The following is a 22,579-nucleotide window of genomic DNA, read 5'->3' on the forward strand; positions in this document are numbered from 1 at the left end:
GAACTTTGGAAAAAACGCAAATGTATGTTACATATTCTTCCCCCTGCCCCCATTTTTTGCATCCATTTTTATACCAGAAAAGTAGAAACAAGTGCAAGAATGTATGCTGTGGAGTAAAGAAACCTGAAGACATTTCTGTAAACCCATTCCCTTACTATTCATTGCACTGAGAAGAAAAACAGAAAGATGAGATTGCTCAACAACAGAAAAACAAGAGGCAGAAACATTATCTCATCTTTTTCTGAGGAGGCAGGCAAATCTCTTGAACTATTCACTAGTGCTGGAATTAATCAGCTTCTGAATAATACGTTTGGACTTCTTGGTGAGATGATTCTGAGTTAGAAAGTCCTTAAGAAGCCACTCTGCAAGTGGAAGAAGAAAAGAAAAGATATGGGGCATGCTGTACACCAGTTCAAGGCTCTGTTTTGGAAAAATTGGCTCTGCCGTGTGAGGCAACCGGTGAGTGTTTGGAAATTATTAAAAAAGGGATATTTAAAATTTTTTAGTATCTTTTGGAAAGACTGTGTCTATCGATTTTCCCTTTTCACTGCAGATTGTTAAAGACAGGCTAGCTGCAAGTTGTTTTTGTTTTGCCTTTTGTCACCTAATTGTTGAAAACACAAGTAGAGAACAACGTGTTGTTTTTATTATAAAACAACTGAATACAGCAATGCTCTGCAGTTTGCAAATGAGACAAATTTCATAGAAGTTTTGAAGAGCCACTGCTTATCTTTTAATTAGCATTAGATACTAGCAGTGCTGGTAAGCAGTGGCAAGGGAGACAATCAATTTTCTTCACATTGCAGGTGCATATAGGTAATGTAAGAAAGTTTGCATGATCAAAATCTAGATACAGGGAAAGTATTGTCTATCACAGTTGTATAAACTTCTAAATTTCCTTTCTTATCTGCTCTCCAAAGCCAAATTTAATCTTTCAAATTCCAATATGCAAAATAATGTGGCAGCTACTTCAACAGAAGTCAAAATTAAAATCATGAAAATTAGATATGAGATGCCTTTTACCTTCACTGTGATTGAAACAATTTTTTAGGACAGAAGGAAGTGAATTTTCTCAAGTGAGAGAATATTTCTGTGGGAAAACAGGTCACTTCAATTAATAGTTTCATACTGATTTCACTTCTCTGTAATGATCTGGGGATTTGCAGTGAAGCATGTTGGTTACTTTGGATAGGATTATTTCAATTAAATAAACACACACCTTTCCATTTCAAATATTTAGCCTTCAATAAAATTCCTCAGAGAGGAATTTATTTCCCAAATTAATGAAAGCGATGTTTTTTAATATAAAATATACTTCTGGGGGAAGGATGCTGTTGGTTCTATTCTTCTCTACTCCTAAACAGTTCTGAATGTTCCATTGGTGTGCATCAAATGACTTCTCTGTATCTCCTGTTTTCCTGCATGTGGATCTATTTCTGCTCCTGTTCTGTGTAGTGTTCTCTCATATATTTCTGAAAGAAAAAAAATCTTAATTCATGTAAGTTTTTAGTTTGTTTAATTGGTAGATTTCCTGAGTAGAGAACTCACTGAGAGGCAGACTTCTCCAAGCCAGGAATTACAAAGGTGATCCAAAGCAAACTTCATTCTGTCTATTGATAGGCAGAAGCTGCCCTGGTGAACTTGCAAAACGTGCTTGTGTGCTGTTGTGCAAACACTGAGCTGTGCAGGTGTTCCATCTGCAGTTCCTGGAGGAGAAATCCAGGTGGATTATCCACCTATGCAGAGATGGTCAGACCCTTGTGAATCTAAAGAGAGAAGCACCCCCTGAAAGATATGATATGCTTCAGCTCTGTTCCATATTATGTAGATCTGTCTGTATAACAATTTTCTTCTCATGGTGATTTATCAGCAGTTAGGGCTGGAAGACAAGTGAGGGCTGTTGAACTAGCAAAGTGTCATGAGTACTATGTGGCATTCGTTGGTATTATGCAGTAAAAAGGCTGTGACATATGTAAGAGTTCTGTAAGGAACAGGTCTTTTGACTGTAATTCAGATTGGCATCAGCAACATCTATCAAAATGATTCAAAGGCAGGACAGGTTCTTTTGTACATTTGACTTGCTGGAGTTTGAAATTGCAGTTGTGCCAAAGACACATTCTCATTTCTGTTTTCAGAAGTTTTACTTCAGGACTATAGATTCTAGCTCAGGAGATACACACTACCAGACAAATATACTATTTTAGTTTTCCATTACTGCATTTCTTAACTATCATTTAGATAATGTTTATTACCATCCAAGTTTGTAGCTAGGTAAAGGATGAAATGTGATTGCTAAATTCTGATGCCCTAATTTTGAGGACAATTGGAATTAAAATCAGCTGGGTCCTAAATCTCTGCTACCAAAACTCACCATTTCTCCCAGGTGCATCTCCTCAGAATGTCATGCACTCTCAGGCTCCAGTTCCCTTCAGTGCCTGAGCAAAGCAGCTGTGCAAGAACTGCAGTCTTGCAATCTCATAAATACTCTTTCTTTGGACTTTCTGTGGGCACTTTTCCTATTTGAACACAAGTATATATATACAGCAGCATTTATATTTATATTTCATATATGTTTATATATTTATATATTTTATATATTTATGTAATTTCTATATTTAATGTATAGCAGCATTACTCTCCCATGTTTACAATAAAAAACTTACTTGTTAAGATCAGTTTTGCGTGTGTAATGTCTGCAGCATGCTGGCGCTTCATTGAGTCCTCCAACCTGTTTCCTCTGCAGGTGCCTTCTCAGTTCTTATCCCAAATTCCTGTCAGAAGGAGCAGCAGTACCTAACCAGCTGTACTTTCCTCCCATGAACTATGCCAGAGATGGCAGGGCTGTTTGTTTGACCCTCATTGCAGGCTGGCTTCCTGGCTCAGCCTTAGCCCTGGCTCACCTGGAAATACAGGCTCCCAGCAGAACCTGTTGCCTTGTTGGGGCACTGCTGGGCAGGCCTTTCCTGACAAGGGCCCTGGTGCCCTGGCACCTGTCTGGCTCCCTGCCCTTCAGGGAGCAGCTGGCTGGTAATGTGTCCTGACTGACAGCTGGGCTTGCCCTGAGCCTTGAGGTGGTACCAGGGAGCCCAGCGTGTGGCTGTCCAGGGCCTACCCCTATAAACCCTCAAGCTCTGATTTCCCACAGCCCACTTGAACTTCTTGTGGGACCTTCCCCTAGCCACTGTGTTATCACAGTGGTAGCTCTGTGTGCCCCCAGGGACAACTGGATTCTTTCCAGCCCCTCCTTGGCAGCCTGGTGACATCCCCTCCCAAGCCCCTTCCCTCAGCTGCTGCAGCTGGCTCCATTTCTCATAGAGAGCCCATGGATACTCTGCAGAAGTGGCTCTGCTTCACAGTAAGGCCCTTCATCTGACCCCAGACAGGAGGAATAGGGATGAATATGCCAAGGAGGGAAGGATGCTGTCAGGGTTCTGGGCCTCTGCTAAGTTTAATGGCTCTGAGCAGCCTCACTGCAGCTCAAGGCTCAGCTGAAATGGGACTTCTGTGCCCTCTGCTCCTGCTGGGATACTGCTCTCAAGCTCAGCCCTTGTGCTTGGCCACTGTTTGACTTGATCTGCTGTGACACTGAGAGAGTATCTCGACTCCTGGTTGAGGCTGGCTGTGCTAGCAGGTCTTGCCCTGTTCCCCTTCTTGGGTCCCTGGGGCGGATCCCCTATCCTGCTGGGTGGCACTATTATGCACAGATCCCTGCACCCTAGGGAGCAGCCAACCCTTGCTGATCCCTAAAAGGTTGAAAGCACCATCCTCACTTTTGTTAGGTTGGCTCCTGTATTGTTTTGAGTGTGATCAGTTTAGATAAATGGCAATTTCCCTAAATTTCAGGAAACCTTGTCTCATGTTGAGCACAGATGTCCTTATCCACAGGGAAGACTCTGCCACTGGATTTTGTTCTTAAGCATTATGTTACAATTCTTAGGCATTTTTCTGACATGCCCAAGTTTAGGAATCACTTCTGTGATGGGATTTGGTTCAACTCTGACAGTTCAGAAATAAAATTCTCAGTATGCTCAAGAGGAGTTAACAGCCTCTAATAATCTTCAGCATGGCTGTAATTTCTGGTGTTTCTGCTCCTATTCACACTTCCCTAATGCTGTTACCAGTGAGTCTAGAAGTCTTTTGAAACTTGGCTGAATGGCTGTTTCTTCCTTTCTGCTGCTGGAAACTGAGACAATTGCTTTACTTCGTGTTTTTTTCTTGCTTCCAATCTGTTTGTGAGTTTGTGCCCTCTCTGTAAAGACATGAATATGCACTGTATATATGCAATCTGCTCAGAGAAGACACACTCAAAATCTGAGTCCTGTGGCACATCGGCTTGTGTGCCTTGTCATCGTGGCCCTGGAAATGGGAACACTGGGATATGAGATGTGTAGCTGTGGGCAGCCTCATGCCTGTTAGCTTGGTCTCACTTGGTCTTCCCTCCTGGAGATGTCAAAGTCAATTTTGGAGAGCATTTGAGTGCAGATGACAGAAGGGTGTAATGCCATCAGCCAGGGAGCCAGGGAAGAACAAAGAGGTATGCCACCAGGAAGGGCTCGGGGGGGGGCATGAGAAACTGCAGCAAAGGGCAAAATGCTGTTGATTTCTTAGGAGGCTCAGGTATGGGAAAGTTGAAGGTCACTGTCATCACCTTGCCAGAGTCTATCTTGACCTGAACAAAGTATCTACAAACACTATAAATTGAAATGAAACTACTTTTCTGTCCTGAAAGAAGTGTATTTTATAAAGTTATACAGATTTCAAATAAAAGTGTCAGTTGCTAACTTGTTTAATGAACTTATTTTTCCTTAAGTAGCTGTAGAGAGGATATTTAATGTTTTTATTTTAAATTAAATGACATATGAATTTTAATGATTTGTTCCCAAACCCCGTGTTCTATAGACTGATGATGTTCTGATTTCCTTTTTCAGGTCCTCTCTCTCACTGAAATACTGTGGCCATGTGTACTTTTCTTGATTCTAGCTGCCATCCGCTTCCAGGAGCCCCCAAAATACAAGGAAAACTGTATGTTTTGTTTCATTTGTCTTCTATTTTGGTTGCCTCTACTTGAAGAAGTATTTAGCAAACACAGACATCCTAGAAGGGGGGGACTTAAATGTAGTGGAGTCAATGGAAAGAGTCCTACAGTAGAGATTCAATCTTGTCCAGCTACAGATCTGAGAAAGCTGTATTTATGTGGGAAAGAGATACAAAGTTTAAGATCTGAATGGTAAGACAATCAGATTTAAACATCAGTTTTGGAGTAAGGGAGATTGCTTAGGTTTTAGTTGTATTTATTGCTTTAATTTTGTAATGTACAATAATGTGTAATTTTATTGTGTAATGTAGTTAAGATAACTGCCTCAGAGGTGGATATTTACAATTAGACAAGATGAACCTTACCCCTACCCACTTCTTGGGATTGAGAATTGATATTTTGTTACAATCTTCCATTTCCTTTAACACTAAAGAACCTGTTTTGACTCCCTCCACCTTATAAAGCTACTTTTGTTTTATCTTTTCAAAATATGACTTAATTTAGAAAAGAAATATTTATGATATTGTAACTATTCAGTTTATTATTCTGTTATTCACCAACGCCAGTAAAACAGGGATAAACCAGCTTTAGCTACATTAAAAATCAGTTTGGTAAAACAATTCTAGATCTGTACATTGAAATATCTGGAGAGAATCTAGCCTGAACTGTATACATTTACTTTATGGAGAGATATGGTTATTTCCAGAGATGGGAAAAGTGGCTGTTTAGAGAGTCTTGACTGATGCATGTTCAGACATTGTTGAATACCAGTTCCTTCATTTTTCAAAAGCCTGTGAGAAAAGAGGAAATAGCACTTTGTGCAGAAGTCTCTATTCCAATCCTGATCACATGATTTTGATCAGAGAGGCTAACAACCAGATGATACTGCAATAATGTTACTACCAGGAGAATCAGCTTTTCAAAGATTGCCTTTTGTCAATGTCACATGTGGATTGTTGTCACAATCTGACACAGAGGTTACCAATTTCTGTGATGACTGAATTTTTCTTAAATGAAACACCTGATATTGATACAATTTCATTGCTTACAGGTGACAAATAAGCCTTTTAGGACAAGAGAACAATGTGATGGTACAGTTTGCAAATGCAACATTACTCGTCTTACTTCTGCTGCTGCTTGTTTTTTTTAGGTTATTTAGAAGCCCGTGATTTACCAAGTCGGGGTCTTTATCCTTTCATGCAGACCCTTTTCTGTAATGTTGGTTCAAGATGTCGGAATACCAGTTACACAACACAGAGACACAGCCGCTTTAGGTAAGTTATTTGAATTTGACAAAGATGTGACCATCACAGTGGGTCTCTTTTTACAGCAAAGGTTCCCACTGCCTTGTAGACAGGAAAAATAAGAACATTGTTATTCTGTGCTAAAAGTTTCCTTTGGTGTTGTTATGATTGCAAAATATGTAAGATCTTAGTCATACCTCTTGCTAATTTTTGTTTGCATTTCTTGGTTATTTTATGCTGATTTTGAATACTGAACACTCTTTGGGGGTAAAATTTTAGAGGTACCTTGTCATATTCTTTCCCTTTTGCTTCTTCTATGTGAGAATATACTTTGATCCTTTACTAGAGAGTTTTATTATATGAGAGTAAAGCTGAACACCAAAATTATATGTGGATTTAAACTTTGAAGAGTTTGGGAGCATACATGGTGGAAGAAGTGAACCCAGAAAAGTAAAACAAAAATAACTTTCATGTAAGACCCACAAAGAGCCAATAAGGAATAGCAGAAGTTCTGTAATAAGAAAGAACTTGGAAGAAGTTACCCATAAGAAGTCCTTGTCATGGGATCCTGGAATGTAGAAAGAAAAAAGATTGGTTTGAATTTGGATTTTTATTTAAGAAATGAAGTAATTTCATCTACTCCAAGAATTCTTGAGATGCAAAGACACTTATGCAACTTGGCTGAATGGTATAGTCATAAACAGCCTTTCAAAATATATAACAATAAAGTCAAATTAGGGTTAGCTAATCAGAATATATACATTCGTAACTATATGTTTATTCCTAGAAAATTGATAATATCTACCAAAAGATCTTAGAGGGCTGAGCCAGGTGTGTCAGAACAACAAATATTTATGGTTTATTATTGTAAAGGTTTATAGGTAGCAATAAATTCAGCATCTAGCAAGTTGGAAAGCTTCAGCATCACAATAATATGCCATGATACTTATCTATTGATGTAGATGGTCTGCTTCAGTTATTTGGACATGCAGAGAACTGTTGATTGAACATAAGACCACACAAAATAAACCTTGTTTATGGGCAGACACGTTCTACATAAAGCAAGCATTTATTACAAGAATTGAAATCTTAACAATTTAAGCCACTATTAGTCAACATGCATTATTACTCAAGATACTTACAGACAAAAATGCCCATATTAAAATTCTCCTCCACCTCCTCCTACTAATGGAGTTAAAATTGCTACATGACTATTGAGTTTCTAGTCTTTTCCCTTTGGTTATGCTCACCTTTACATTGCTGCTCTGGGTCATGTCAACAAGATGGTGATGGGGTTGTTACAGCAAGTCCTGATATACAATACTTTACCTGGAAGAATGTGATGTTGATGGCTTCTTTTTCACTTAAGGTGTCCTTGGGGTCACTTACATTTACTAGTGTGCTTTTACTTTGTTTGTTTCCGTTGGTGTGCATCTCTGGGACACGTTCAAATTTACGTGGTACACCTGAATGTATATGGTATCTTTTACATATGTTAGCTACCTGTTATTTTTTCCTGACACTTAGAAATTGGCTTTGTCCAGCTATAGCTCTGAATTTTTACTGAGCACTGGTGACTTGTTTATAGTCATGGGGTCCTCAGTGCCAGTCTGTGCCCCACCTCTTATCATCCCTGATACTAAAGTATTATACTACAGCACAGTTCACCTCTGTCCCCACCTCTCAAAGCCTCTGCTGTAACACTGGGCCTGTGTTTTTCTGCATTGCTTTGTTAATCTTAAATATCTTATTCTGCACTGAATGGTCACCTGCTAATTCTATCTGTATAAAACTATGATGGTGTTATACAATGACAAGTGAAAATGTAACAAATAGCCAAAGTTCTCTGGCCAGGAAAATTAAAAAAAGTTAAAACTAGCCCAAGTCAAACCAAAACCAAGACAAGTTCAGGCAAATCAAAGGTGGCAAGCCCACTCGTTCTGTGGTCTTTCAAACTCAGTACAAAGCTTGTAGCCTCTTATTTGCAGTAGCAACACTCTATAACTGGATTCCAGAGTTACATTAACTGTTGGTCTTTTCAGAAGTTGTTCCCTAAAAGTATAGCTTTTTACATCACTAGTTCAGATGCCATCTAAATGTGTTAAATCTCTAGAAAGTATGAACTGTATTGACTGCTCTGCATGATTATTTGCACCATTTTGACTGAACTGTCCAAATTATATTCCAGCTCAAAAGAAAATCAGAAAAGAATTTCCTGGAGGCAGTCTTAGACCTACTTAAGAACTGGAAAAATTATTCAGTGGCTTTCAATTATTCAACTGGAAAATAAAATATGTGCATGTATCCCTATTTATACACTCAATAGACTGCACTGAGTAGCATATAGCCTAGGTAAGGAAAAAGGCTAAAAAGGTAGGATGAAGTTTATTCTGAGGTCAGTCTGTTCCACCAGATCTGTCAGTATAAATTTAATCAGCCTCAGGGCTGCTCTGACTTACACTGGCTGTCAACAGCCTTAGGAATATAGATGGTCAGTTTGATCAGTCAAACATAACTGAATCCTGTCCCTGTTGAGTGGAGAGATGGTGTGGCATAGAAACAATGCCAATAGATAATACCAATTATTTTCCCTTTAAGGATTTATATCAAACTGTAAGTCTGATAAAAGAACACTTTTTATGTCAATAATATTGTGTTTATTAAGGGCAAGTCAGAGACTGCATAATTTGCATGGACACTTGACCATTTGTTTTCACAGGATGTACCACTTTGCTGCTATGAGCTTTAAATGTAGTAGCTGTCTTTGGGAGGAAGTAGTTCTATGACTACTGTTGGAAACTTCATGGAATCCATAAACCACCAATAACCATTTGTTAGTGAGAAGCCCCCACCAGGATGGTGGGCTGAACCCAGGGTGAAGTTTTCTTGGTGCAGGCTATGCCCTCACAGATGTGTCCCTGTCCCTTCAGGCAACAGCCTTTGATATGGTGAGAAGATGAGCCAGGTGAAGCCTACAACCACATTAACTTTGATTTGCAGCAAGATCTGCCACCTCCTCTGAGGCTTGACACAGTTGCAAGAGCTCTGTGGCTTTGCTTCTTGCTCTGCTTTTCAGCCACTGCAAAAGCTGCTGTCTGGCAGCTCACAGAAATGATTCCCTAGCCTGATGCACCCACTAGTATCTCAGAGCAGAGGAACAAGGAAGTATTCAGGGCCCCCCCATTGAAAGGGACATTTTTCCCTGCTCTTTCCAGAATATTCCATTCCCCACCTTATCTTAGTGGAGCACAGTGTAAAACTGAGAACATGCAATTAGGCTAAAAACCACACAGCCCAGAGTCCTATGGCCTTACACCCACACATGTCTATGCATGTGCATGGAAACATCATCATTCGCCAATACTCTGAATTCCCTGGCAGTAGGACAGTGGGATTTGTCCCTGCAGTCTAGACTTCTAGATCTATTTTAGACTTCTCAATACCTAAGAGAAAGTTAAGCTATTCTCAGACTTAGAACTACAATATCATTAAAGCAAGACTCTAAAATCTTATTTCCAAGCACATTAATTTATTTCTCTTTATTTAGCTACAAGTAGTAGCAGCCTGGGCAGCCTCACCCAGTAGTTGTGGTAGAAGCCCAGGTCTGTCTCTGACACTTCTTCTGGATGAGCTACCCATACCCATGTGGTAGCTCTGTCTCCTTTTGCACCTGACTGGGCTCCTGGGCTCACCCTGCATTGTTAGGGTTGCTTCTGGAGCCTGTAATACACATCTGTGTCTACCTGCAGATTTGGGTCCTGGGGGACAGTGTCCAGTTGATGGGGGCATGGGCTCTTCCAGGGTTGCCTCAGCTCCTAGTTTGGCCCCCTCCTGGGACAGGTCTACTCACACCAGCCCCTTTCTTCTTAATGTTCTAAGCCTTTTGCTTTATCAATACCTGGCCTGGGCTCTCGATGGGAGTAGCATCTGAAGAACTCACATACAAGAGCAGGTATAGAAGAGAAAAATCAAGGAAGGTCTAATCATCAGCAAAAGTCATTGTATAAGAATTTCTTAAAGGGTCAGATTTTTCTTTAATGAAGTGTATGTTCAAATGAGAAATAGTTCTTCAAGATAGCTTATGGCTGCAGCAACTTACTGCAATATTAACTCTGTTGTCTGGGCCAGCTTGTAGTTGCAGGCTGTGTAACTGAAAAACAGAAATAGAAGCAATTTATGTGACCTTGCTTATAGCTTGCTGGAGAGTTGGGGAGAAAAGGAAATTTAAACATGGGGTTTCTTCATTTTAGAGCAAATTAAGAAGACTGTATTTTTTTAGTTTTTTATATATTTAGGTCCCTTGAATTTAGGAAGGTTATAATTGTATCAACATAGAAGAGAAAGATCTTTCTGTGAAAGACAGACAGCTTGTTTTTGTCCAGCATGTGTATTGGTATTGATGTCTCCAGGCTTATAACTGATATAGTGCAGAAAGGAAGCCAGCTGGGGCTTTGCAGTTTTAGGGAAAAATTATTAACGTGGTGACAGGGATGCGATTGAAATGAGCTTGCTGGGATGCTTATGAAAATCACTGGTCTAAATAGCTTTTCACATCATAGCTGCATTCTCAGATGAACTCTGAAATGTTCTTATTGTCATCCTGAGTAACTGAGTAAATTGGACAGAATTAATGTTTCTGAGTCATGGCTTTAGGAAATGATGCTCAAAGAGATGCAGTCTTTTTGCTCTTTTTCAGCATTTTGTCATGGTCAAAGCTTGTACCAATATGTCTTTAGTTCGATTTCTGTTCTCATGAAGTTTGTGGAAATGTACAGTTGAGGGAAGAGCTACCATGGATGATAATGAAATTTTATATTTAAATATTCCCCAACTCCTTCTTCTAACACCCCAATTCTAGTTATGTATATCCTCTCCTACAAATTACTAGCTTCCTCCTTTTGTCCTTTTTATTATCCCTTGCTTCCCCTCTTCATTGTTCTTAGCAACTGCTGCTAAGGAATTTCCTTGGAGCTGCTGGACTTCCTTTATGCATATGCAAGTGCGTTAATATTGCCTTCTGCTCCAGAAAGCACACACTCAAGGCTCTTTTGGAGAGTAGCTGTACAACAATTAAGTATTTTTGTTGGTACGTTGTCTGAAAATTGTTTGCTTTGACTGTCTCTGCATCTGGTTTTGAAGTTTAGTTTTTATCTTTCAGATGTTGACATCTTCCTGTAATTTTGTGTAACCTGTGCTGAATTAAGAGATCAGTAGTGACTTGTAGCACTCTTACTAGGAGCCAAATGTGGTCCTCTATTACCACTTTGAAAATATATAAAATCCTTCAATCTTATCACACATATTCAGCAAACGAGGTCTCTGTAATACTTCATTCTTTTCCATAAAACTGAGCATGATAACCAATGTCATGCCTGTTGCCGTTTCCCCTTCAAAAAGAGGCTGTTCTCAGATCCATGAATAACCACAGGAAGGTCTCTGGCAATGATGGTAAAAAAGGGTCACAAATAGCAGCTAGCTGACATGGTTGCTGACCTGGAAATCCCCACAAAGCTAATAGCTCACAGCCAGCATATCCAAACAGCTGCTCTTGGACCACTGAGAGACTTGTGCTTAGGAAAGTGGCATTTCTATGGGTATTTAGGCTGCACATGTGCCTTCTCTTCTGTAATAGCTGGGCCTTATTCCTTGGATTTACTCCTGCCAGAACTGGCATAGGTGACCTCTGCAATTTTTCAATGTCCATTTTCCTCAGGTTTTGAGACCCAGTGCTGCAACTTGCATGCTAGTGAATTGAACTAAATAGTTTTTCCAATCCTTGTCAGTTGGGAAAGGAAAAAGGCTGGGTGGGGGGAGAAAAGGTTTCTGGAGGTTTTATTCTGGTTTCTTGTTCTTGTGGTCCCATTAATAAAATTTCTTTATTTCTTTTAAGTTTTAAGCCTGTTTTGCCCTTCTCCTAATCCATATCTCACAGCAAGAAATGAGTAAGTACTCTGGTGATTTTAGCTAGAGTTAAAACCCACCACAAATTCTGTGTGAAAATCCCATGGAAACTGAGCTAGATATTTGTTTTTTTTTTAAAGTTCTGATTGGATTTATATCTTAACCAAATGTGGTTGTTTTTATTCTGGTCAAGTGCTGCCCTCTTGTTCATGCTCAAAAAGCAGAGTGCTAGGAAGATTTCAGTATGTAGGTAGTGTTTCAGTTCTTTGCCGAACATGAGTATGCTCAGCTGTCTGAAATTTTGGGCATGGGAGTTCCAGTATTATTGGAACATATGTGGTAGTATTCAAAGACAATAGCTAAAGTGCAACTTCTAATCACCCTAAAAGCCACCTTCTGAACAACAGAGATCTGCTTTTAAAAACTCCATTTAAAAGGGAAAAATATGTATTGAGGAATTGTTCTGCCTTTAGCCCACTGAAGTCTGAGGATGGTGATAGTGTTTTCCAAATCTTGCTGTCTGTTGGCCAAGTTGGGATCAAAATTAGCTGTACTGAAACAACTGAGAACTTGATTGTTTTAAGATTTGAATTTTCTTTGTTTCCCTTAATCTAACGTTGCAAACAGCTCTGTGGATGTCTGAACAAACGAGGGTCAGAGAGGGAAGGAAAAAGAAATGAGAGAATGGAAAAGTGGTGGCTGATTGCTTTCTTTGGTTTGTGAATTTGTCTCATTAGGCTTTTCTTTCAATAAGGAAAAATTGTGCTGAAAGCAAGTACTGGCATAAAAGCTTGACAGGAAAGGAATGCAACTCTTTATTATATTTTTTGAAGTGGGATAGGACAAGAGGCAATGGGCAGAACTGATAAACACAAAGTTGCACCTGAATATGAGGAATAACTTCTTTCCTGTGGGAGTGACCACACTGGGAACAGGTTGCCCAGAGAGGCTGTGGAGCCTCCTTAGCTGGAGGTATTCAAGAACCATCTAGACACAATCCTGTGTACTCTAGGATGATCCTGCTTAGTAGGGAGGTTGGACCAGATGACCACTGTGGTCCCTTCCAACTTGACCCATTCTTTGATTCTGTGACAGCTAGCTGTGTTTTTAACGCAAAATAACGTTTTTGCTAGACAGGATGTAGCTCTTAAGATAATTCCAATATCCTAGAAGATAAAACAGAATGCAACTGCGTAGTAACATGCTAAATATAATCTCTTTTTTTATGATGTTTTAGGAGGGTCTAAGTAATTTTGTCCTGCAACAAAGCATTTAAATGATTCTGACTTCTGGTTTAATTTAAAAGTATTGTTAGAAAATTGCGCTATTGAGTAGTCACCAGATAGCAATGTGATAGAGATAAGAGACAACATTTACCAGTGGTATGTCTGCAAGCTAAAATCCAGAAAAAGTCAGTAGTAAGGATAAAATACTGGTTTTCTACATTGCTGCATGTATTTGAAAAAACAAATTGTTACTTTAGTTGCAATAGAAAAGTTTGAACTTTCCCATCAAGGAACTGACACCAGGACACATGATAATCTGGGGGAGAAGAGCTGAGTGTGTTCAGAAACATTAAAGACTTTTTGAATGCGTCTGTTCTTGGCTGCTGCCAAAATTGTCATAGGTGACCTCTGCAATTTTTCAATGCCTATTTTCCTCAGATTTTGAGACTCAGTGCTGCAACTTGCATGCCAATGAATTTAACTAAAGAGAAATTGTATAAATGCATATTTTTAAAAAAAAAATCAGAATATTGTATTGAGAGACCACCAGCTATTCACCAGTCTTCACAGAAGTAATTGTGAACGCCGTTTATTTCTATCTTTAGCACACTTTTTATAGGGTTCTACAGGGTCTGCGGGCAGGGCAAGCTACTATTGGCTAAGACACACAGTTTACATATTTCCCCCTACACACAAGGATATTGTTTTGCTTTACTCTCTCTTCTGCAGGCAAGTTTCAAGGATTTTAGCCCTTAATATCACGACTTATTTCAAAGGCTGGTTTGTGCAGACAGGCCTTTACTAATATATAAAATACAGGAACAATATTGCATTCAGTATATACACATTTTCCAGCTACTTGATTTCAGTGTGTTACGTCACCTGTCCCTTCTGTCCTTATGTCAAAAAATAGTGCAGTCCCTCAAAGTAGTCCAGAGAGAGCCATTGCACCTGATTTAGACTTCATGGAAGAAATAGAAGAACTTGCAAAGGAATTTATTGTTACTACAGAGAGAGCCACGGCCTTAGAAAAGCTATGGGAAGAAAACTCAAGGGTCTCAGGTAAGCTGTGATTTTTTTAAAAATAAATTTCTTTGCCTATTGGTTAATGACAGCCATCAAACAAAAGAATAGTTTGACCTTAAAAATAAAATTATGCAACTAAAATTTTAGCTGATCTAAAAAAAACCAAAACAACTTTTATGATTCCTAACACTGTGGCCATCAAAATTATCAGAAAAAAATGTAGCTTTCTAAAACTGCTCCCTTCTATACTTGAGAATTATGAAAACACTGAGAGGAAAGCTAAAAAGATAAGGATTATAGTCAGAGTACAAGGTTACTTGGTCAATTGTGCATTCAAAACTCCCTCCCCATGTTTTTCTGTTGTACTAAAGAGTATAGGAATGGAAAACAGTAGCTCACACCTGCTGACCTTAGGTGACCTTCAGTCTTGCACAGGAAGAGTGAGACTGGAAATAGCAGAGTCTGAGTCTCCTGTCCCATTTCCACCCATATTGCACAGCCTTGTTGCTGTAACAGGGGGGCATTGAAGACCTCCCACTACCCTATGTATCTGCCTGAGTTTTCAAGGAGAAAAATCTAGGTGAAATTGTAATTTTCATGCATGGCTGTCTAGTAGCTATGACATTCATCTAGTGTTGATATGATGATTTTTGCCTCACTAAAAAATTGAAAAGTAAACAATGTATTTTAAATTGGTTTTGTGATTACAATAAAACTATTGGGAAGCACAGAAAATCAAATGGACCACTATCTTTGGGATATTAGTTGCTTCTTGTGCCTTTACTTTTCTAAAAACATCCTTTTTGCACTGCTTGCTCTTGCTTATAATATTTATTCTTCTAAAGTTAATAATGCTTTTCTTTAAAGGAAAATATTTAATTTTACAGGGCTCCGTAACATCACAACTTTTCTTACTGTAAGTATTTTTTACATTCTATCTATTTCTAGATTACATTTCCATTTCTAATCTATTTCTAAATTACAATTCTAGCATTTGGGGCATCTTCATTATAATGGTTAGAAATTTGTATCCTGTCATGTTTAAGTAAACTATCTTAAATGTGTTTGAAGGAAAAAATAATGTCTTTTAAATTTGATAGATGTTCAGTGGTTTCTAGATTGGTTTAAATAAGTAATCTAGGTTGTTTGTAGCTAAATTCTACTGGAAGGGTATTTACTTATTAGGAGTAATTTAAAAGTGCATCTTGATTGTTACTGCTACTTCATGAAACCTAGATTTCCAGTTTATAAATTGAAATTAGATGGCATTTTTATAATAACATTTTTTAAATTGTTCATAAGATCATTGATTGAAATGAGCTACATCAATATGAAATTTCTGGAATGGAATATAGAATAGGAATAATGAATTTATTCTTTATTAAGAAAATATTAAGTTGACAATAGGTGATCATTATTAGAAACAGAGCTTGTATACACGAGCTTATTTTTCTATAAGGTCATGTCACTGTTGTGCAAAGAAAGCTCTAGTGAGACATTAATTTAAGGTAGCAAAGACTTTATAATAAAAAACTTAAACCGATAAGCAAAACTGAGTTTTGCACAGCCTTCAAACTGTTTAGTCCTATGAAAGAAATTGTTTTGTCCCAGGCAGTTCATCTTTAAAAAGCCATTCTTATAAGTTATTGAGACCCCCACAAGCCCTGCAAAGAGTTGTGAGGCAAGGATGGCAAGGCCTGGACAGGCCTTATACCCTAGACTTAGAAATTCATTGTGGGGCTAAAGAGTTTCTTGTGCTTGAGAACTCGAAGATAATCCTTCCTTTGGTTACACTTCTGAGAAGAGAGATGTTTAGCTTTACTTCCAGCTCTATTTCTCCATCGAATCAGAGAGATGTATCAGAAAGAAAGCTTCCATAAGCTCAAAATACCACCAAAATAACATGGTATATTGCCAAATCTAGAGGTGTTTCCACTTTGTAAAAAAATATTTTGAATGGTTTAAAATTCAAGAATTCAAGAGTGTCAGGAAAATAACAGGCACCTGATTGCTTCTTTTTTTAAAAAAAATTTTTCCTTTTTTCTGTTATTGGAAGTGTTGTATGTAATTTTTTTTTTTATTTTTTCCACCTAAAGATGGATTTGAATGAAGCAGAGAAAATTATTTCTAGAGCAGAAAATCTGTACAAGCAACCATATTTCTGGAACCTTCTGCATTCACTCCCTCATCTTGAAATGAACAGCTTTGATACAGAAGATGAGTTAGCTTCCATAACACAGTTTCTAAAGGTTATTCAAAAGTAAGTACTTTCACATTCTTGAAAGTGCTCTGATTCAAAATTTTATCTGCAATTCTTGTTCTTCTTACTGTCTACTTAATAAAATAAGCATCCTTAATAGTGTAAAAAGGCTAAAATTTTCACTTTACCAGATTCTGCTTTTTTATAAAACTGTGTTAGGAGTTTTCACCCATACTAATTCCTTTATAAGTGTGTTTTACTGTTTCTGCTAAACTCAACAGTGATGCACTAGGAGTCTTTAATAAGCAGCTCAATGTTAGCAATGCCTGAAATTAGCCTATCACATAATATGGCTTTGAAACTTGTAATGTACTTCGGAGGTCTTTGAAAGAGAACATATACATATGAATATAAGAAAATAATAGTTTTGATCCTAATCAGATCTGAATGTATGTAACATTTGGTAAGCATCAGGAAAATTACTCAATTTTGTTTCATAAGCCTCTTGTTATCAAAATAGCTTTAGGTGTTCTCTTGCAAGAAATGAAGCAGTAAGAAAGAGTTCCCAGAGATTGTATTCTGAATTGGGTAAAGGACAGTTGAACTCAGAGGAAGACAGAATTAAAGCATAGACCAAGACACATCTACAGGAATTTTCAGTAAAATAAGGTAATCATTAGGTGAAAGTTAGATATGTATTTGCCAGGGTAGGCAGTTTGTTGATACAGGTTGATAGGCAATTGTCATTGTAGTCAAACAACATAGTCATAAAGCAAGAGAAGCCCTCTGAACCTGAGTGCCTGTGCACGACTGGCCATGTACCTTACCAGCCTTAGGCCATGGGGAAGCAGGGGCCCTAAGATCATGACCAAGAAATTACTTGCTGTTCTGCCATTCTTTATCATTCCACTGTCTTTTATTTTAAATTTAAAAAAACCCAAACCAAAGAAAACCAACAAAAATAGCTCCTCACGCAGATAAGGATATGATCACGTAACTTTTTTTCAAACTGGAAAATAAGTCTCTTACAATATGTGGATTGCACCTATATTGGTCCTCGATTTTTAAAACTGATTTATTTTTCCCTTATGCCCGAGTAATTTGTAACCTTATTCCAGCTTGTTCTCTGAGGTATTAACATGCAAAACTACATAGGAGACTCAAATGTTTACGTATGGGTTTTGGTGTTTCCATTTGCTTGGGGATTTTAAGATTTCCCTTCAGTGACCAAATTTACCCTCATTAATGCAATTTGGAAAGCAAACCACAAAAACCCCAGTGCTTGTTTCTTGACTAGTTTCACATTACTATACTACATTCTAGAGGTCCTTTCTAAGACAGAATTTAGCTAGGTTCTGAATTTACATTTCCCACTTTCTAGTCTCTACCATGTTTGTTGTGTCTCTCAGAGGTACTCAACAGAGACTTTTCACATCTATGACTGGCTTTGGATTTTTGTGATTGGTGTGGTTTGTTGTTGGTTTTTCTTTTTTTGTTTTTATTCTTTTCATCAACATTTCAAATGGATGATCCACTCTGGAAAACTGGATTCCTATTTGCATCATAACAAAGGATTACTCTGTAGGAAATAATTAGTAAATTTGATATAAATTTTAAGTAGTAAGTTACAGTTACATTAACAGGGAAATTTTCTCACAGCTAAGGTGACAGAGACTAGTAAGAAATTCAATAGATATATTTTTATCAACACATTCAGTAATGCAATTTGTTTAAATTCTTGTGAGAATAAACATTATGTTGCTTTAAAAATATTTTTCCTGCACATTGGAAGGATGTAAAATATAAGTATTCTTTGTTGATCCTGCCTTCTTGTTGGGAAAAAAAAATAATGTTTCTTGTAGTTTTACTCTTATTTTTCCTCACAGCTTTTTTTTTAAATTTTTTTTTTGGTTGTTGTTGTTTTTTTGTTTTAAGAGTTCATTGGTCCTCTCAGGACACATTTCCTTAATGGAAATTGACTGATACTTTAACTGTAAAATCTTAATTTGAGTTTTATTTTTTTAAAAAACTCTAATTTTATAAAATACTGGTTTTAAAGCAGTAAAAAAAAAGTTTTATTATTCAGTTGCTTAAAGGTTGTCCCTTTACAGCAAGTCCTTTCAGGTTTTTGGATGTATAGAGAGCTTGATTTTTGTTTTATTTTCCACTTTCAGTATCTTAGCATCACTGAAGGACTTAGCTATGATGCCACTGGGCCAAAGCTTCTATGAAGTGGTGAAAAGGGCACTGAATTTGACTGCTGCATCAGTACAGGACAGGAGCTTAAAAGGTAAGACATTTTATTCAGATTTTCTTTGAACTACCTCATTAGCATGCTGGAAATATATGATAGTAACTGTTGGACCTTCTGTGAAGTTCCTGATGTATAGGGACTAAACTATATTGCTGTAGTGCTAACCCAGTTCTTTACTGATTTTCTTTTTAAATACCAGTACTAATAACTAAATATTATAAGACTCTGACAACTATCAGATCAACAAAACATCAGATAAACTGGTCTAGTACATAGTGTTTAGAATGGTCTTTCAGTAATGAATTTTGGAAAGAGACTGAGTCAGTCTGAGGGGGGACAGATATTTTTTTTTTTTTCCAAGGGACAGTTTCTTCCATTTGATTGGAGAGAGTTTTGTTTTGGACATGCATGTTAAGCATTATGACTGTTTTACTTTAAGCTTCATTCCTCTGTTCTCATAAATTCTGGTGTCAGCTAAAGGATTACATTTCTCCATCCGCTGCTTCATTATAGAATATGAGTTTAATTGGAAAAGGTAGGCTGGCCCCAGGAAAACAAGAAAAGGTCAGAAGCAAGTTTAATGGGCAAACAGAAACACAGTGCAGCTGTCTGCTTGGTATGGAAGGTCAAGCTTAGAGTAATATGCAGTCTAAATCCCACTTCACCTGCAAAAATGAAGGCTGATGTGGGACAAAGGTGATGTGCTGGGAGCCCTCGCACAGAGGATCAACTTGATTTCTCTGAAACTCCTGGTATTCTCCACTTGCTCTTAATCTCAGTAGTAATTCACATCCAGTCCATACACACACCTTTGCATGACTCTGTAGAGCTCAGAATGGCACCCTACTGAGTTTGCTGGAAATCACTATGCAGGGGCATCCCACCATAACCATATCAACTGCTGAAATGTCATCACGTTAACTGACTTTACCACTAGTGTAATCATGGATTTTATCCTAGGTAGATTGGTGTTCAGGGGTGTTCAGCACATCCTGCTGCCCCCAGAAAATCTGGGAACATGGTACTTGGATCTCAACAAGTGTGAACCACCAAGAAACAGCATGAATAAAAGGAAATAATTACATAAACAAAATATTTCCTTTCTTTCAGGTTTTCAATACAATCTTTCTTTCGGGGATGTTTTGTCGAATCTGCTTGCTGTGAAAGCAGAACTTGAATCTAGGTTTGGTTTTGATGGCCCTCGTGTTGAGAAGCTGCTAAGTTATACAGCCCAATTAACAGCGGTAAATAAGTTGAAAATTTTGGTGTCCTACTCTTTATTTTTTCTTATTTGAACCCTAAATTTATTTTCCTGTATTAAAGAAGCTTAGCTTTGTGAAACAGCTACAAGGTTGTTAAATATCCTGGCTTCATTCCCATCCAGTGAATGTATTTAGCTTTAGCTAAATTCTCTGCACATGAAGATACTGATAGGTCTAGTTGTGTACACTAATGAATTTATGCTTCTCTGAAGACACAACTGTGTATGGCAGAGTCCTGAGTTTATTTTCCAGTCCTGTAGAGAATTCTGTGGATTGCTCCGCTAATCTTTTAAACCAAATCCTTGATTTGAGTCTGTCAGGATTAACTTGTCTAGTATAATTTTTTCATTTTGCTGGACAAAGAATACCTGTCTCTTCTGTGTGTAAACTAAGGGAAACCAAGAGTCCTTTCTTTTCAGTTTTTCCATCTTGATATGAATATGCTAGACTGAGTTGTCTCAGTGGTGCTTAATTAAATATCCTGGTGATGCATCATATTACAAGAAAATCTTTCTCCAGATAGTGCATTCTAACCTGTCCTCTAGACCAAAGTGGTGTGTTGTGGTGGTCTGGTTTGAACTGAAGAAAACTGGAAACATCTTTTGAATTTGTACTTAGGTCCACAGTTTCTTTAATGGAAAATGTTGGTATTTATGTGAAATCTGTTTGTTCTTTGCAAAGCAGTACAATTTAGGGTTATATTCTAGAAGAGCTCATTGTAAAAATAGCTGATTTGAACAAATGGGTAAATTATAAAAAAAACCCTTGACTTTTGAATGGCTTTTTAATGAAATATGAGTGGTGGCCTGTTTGACCAAATGAATTGAATTCAACTGCATCTTGGTAGCTATGGTTGACTATGAAATCCCAAGCTGCTCAGTTGCTAACTATTTAAACTAGCATCTCAGTATTTTGTGCTTATGTTAGAACATTGAAGACCATCAGAAACTATGAAAACAAATATGGAAGCCTGGATAATGTTTATTTCAGGCAATGTATCTAATGGCCCATTTTGTTTGTTTTGTCTGCAAAACTTTGTATGAATTCTCTGGTCAAAGTTGAAAGGAGCAAGGATGTAAAGTATCTCAGAAAGGCAATAATAGAATTAAAATATGTGGCATTATTAGTGTGAGCTTTAATAGTATTTATAGGTTTGGGACTAATAATATTTAGAGGTTTGGGACTATTTAATCTTTCATCACAGAATTTAAAAATTAGTTTATGAGGAAAAAATTACATTATCTTGGCCACTCTATTGAAACCGACCAACCTTGATTTAAAACTAGTCTGCTGCATGTAGTCACTGGTTGAGATGTATCATTGAACTAAGTGCTTTTTATACCACTAATTTTCATACTTGTGAAGTTGTTTCAATATAGTTATTCTACTGTAGGGGTACTGTATCATAGTCAAGTTAGTTTAGCACCAGCCTGCAAATTATTGTACCAGTAGCAACAATAGTGTACCTCCAAGGTAAAAACTCCTTGCATATAGAAATCTCATCATTCTGTCCACTGTATGAGCAGCTTAATGGAGCCACTGTATTTTATACAGCAACCTGCATGTGGAGTACTTTGAAGTATGTGCTTGGGAATATGAGGCTGGGTTAAAAGGGCTTTATTCTTGCTGAAGAGACTATGTGTTATTTTCACTAGATAAGTAAGTTGATAGGAGAGATAACTCAACAATGCTCTTGAAATACTCATCAATTGCTTTTGTCTTTTCCAGATTCCCACAGGAGAGACACTGGAGCAGTTTGTGTGCTCTGCTCTGGCTTTCGTCCCAGAAGATGAAGCAAGCAAAGACCATAATGGAGAGGGCTGTAATTCTGCACAGCATGAGGCCAAACAGTATCTTGTTTCTGAGGTCAGCAAGTTCAAACTCTATGCACAGGTAATTTTAATAATAGACTGGATGCCTAGTTTTTGTATGTAGGTTGTCAGCAGTAACTCAGTTAAAAGTTCTAAGTTACCTATAAAATGTTATTTTTGTGAAATTTGGTGATAAAATGAAATAATCCTTATAAAGAATCATTGCAGTGGAAGTATAATCTATCATCATGTGTCCCCTTAATCCAATTTTGTCATTAATGGAGATTCAGATTTGAAATCTAATAGGGAATGTAATGAAATATACTGCAATGCCAAGACCTGTCAGAGGAAACTGTTTACTGTTCCACCTGAGACTGAATGTTGAACAAACCTGAAAATTGACTAGACACCTCCACTGATATATAATTGTGATGGATTGGCATTTAAGAAACAAAGGGAAACACCTAAGGAAGTTAAGGCTGCTGGAGGCTGATGGGAGTTTTTCTCCTGGCCAATAACTGGCCATTTCTGAGAATTGACAGTAGTTTTGACCATTGAAAAGTGAGATAAACCTGTGAACACCACCTTAAGACCTAAGCCCGGGAATTACTTTTTCTCTC

At 37.7% G+C, this 22,579-nt stretch overlaps 1 protein-coding gene across 1 annotated transcript in view; it reads left to right on the forward strand.

Moving 5' to 3' along the window:
* Window positions 1–316: 316 nt before the first annotated feature.
* The window catches only part of ABCA13 (ATP binding cassette subfamily A member 13), a 202,523-nt gene continuing 180,260 nt past the window's right edge, over window positions 317–22,579 (forward strand). Inside the window, exons 1-9 of the mRNA XM_033519359.1 lie at window positions 317–459; window positions 4,929–5,022; window positions 6,186–6,309; window positions 14,320–14,468; window positions 15,320–15,348; window positions 16,529–16,692; window positions 18,807–18,922; window positions 19,997–20,130; window positions 21,877–22,041. Of these exons, the coding sequence (XP_033375250.1) occupies window positions 391–459; window positions 4,929–5,022; window positions 6,186–6,309; window positions 14,320–14,468; window positions 15,320–15,348; window positions 16,529–16,692; window positions 18,807–18,922; window positions 19,997–20,130; window positions 21,877–22,041 (1,044 nt within the window). The 5' untranslated portion in view covers window positions 317–390. The remainder of the gene's footprint in view (window positions 460–4,928; window positions 5,023–6,185; window positions 6,310–14,319; window positions 14,469–15,319; window positions 15,349–16,528; window positions 16,693–18,806; window positions 18,923–19,996; window positions 20,131–21,876; window positions 22,042–22,579) is intronic.

Source organism: Parus major, chromosome 2 (genome assembly GCF_001522545.3).
Source record: "Parus major isolate Abel chromosome 2, Parus_major1.1, whole genome shotgun sequence".
In the NCBI taxonomy this organism is placed as follows: domain Eukaryota; kingdom Metazoa; phylum Chordata; class Aves; order Passeriformes; family Paridae; genus Parus; species Parus major.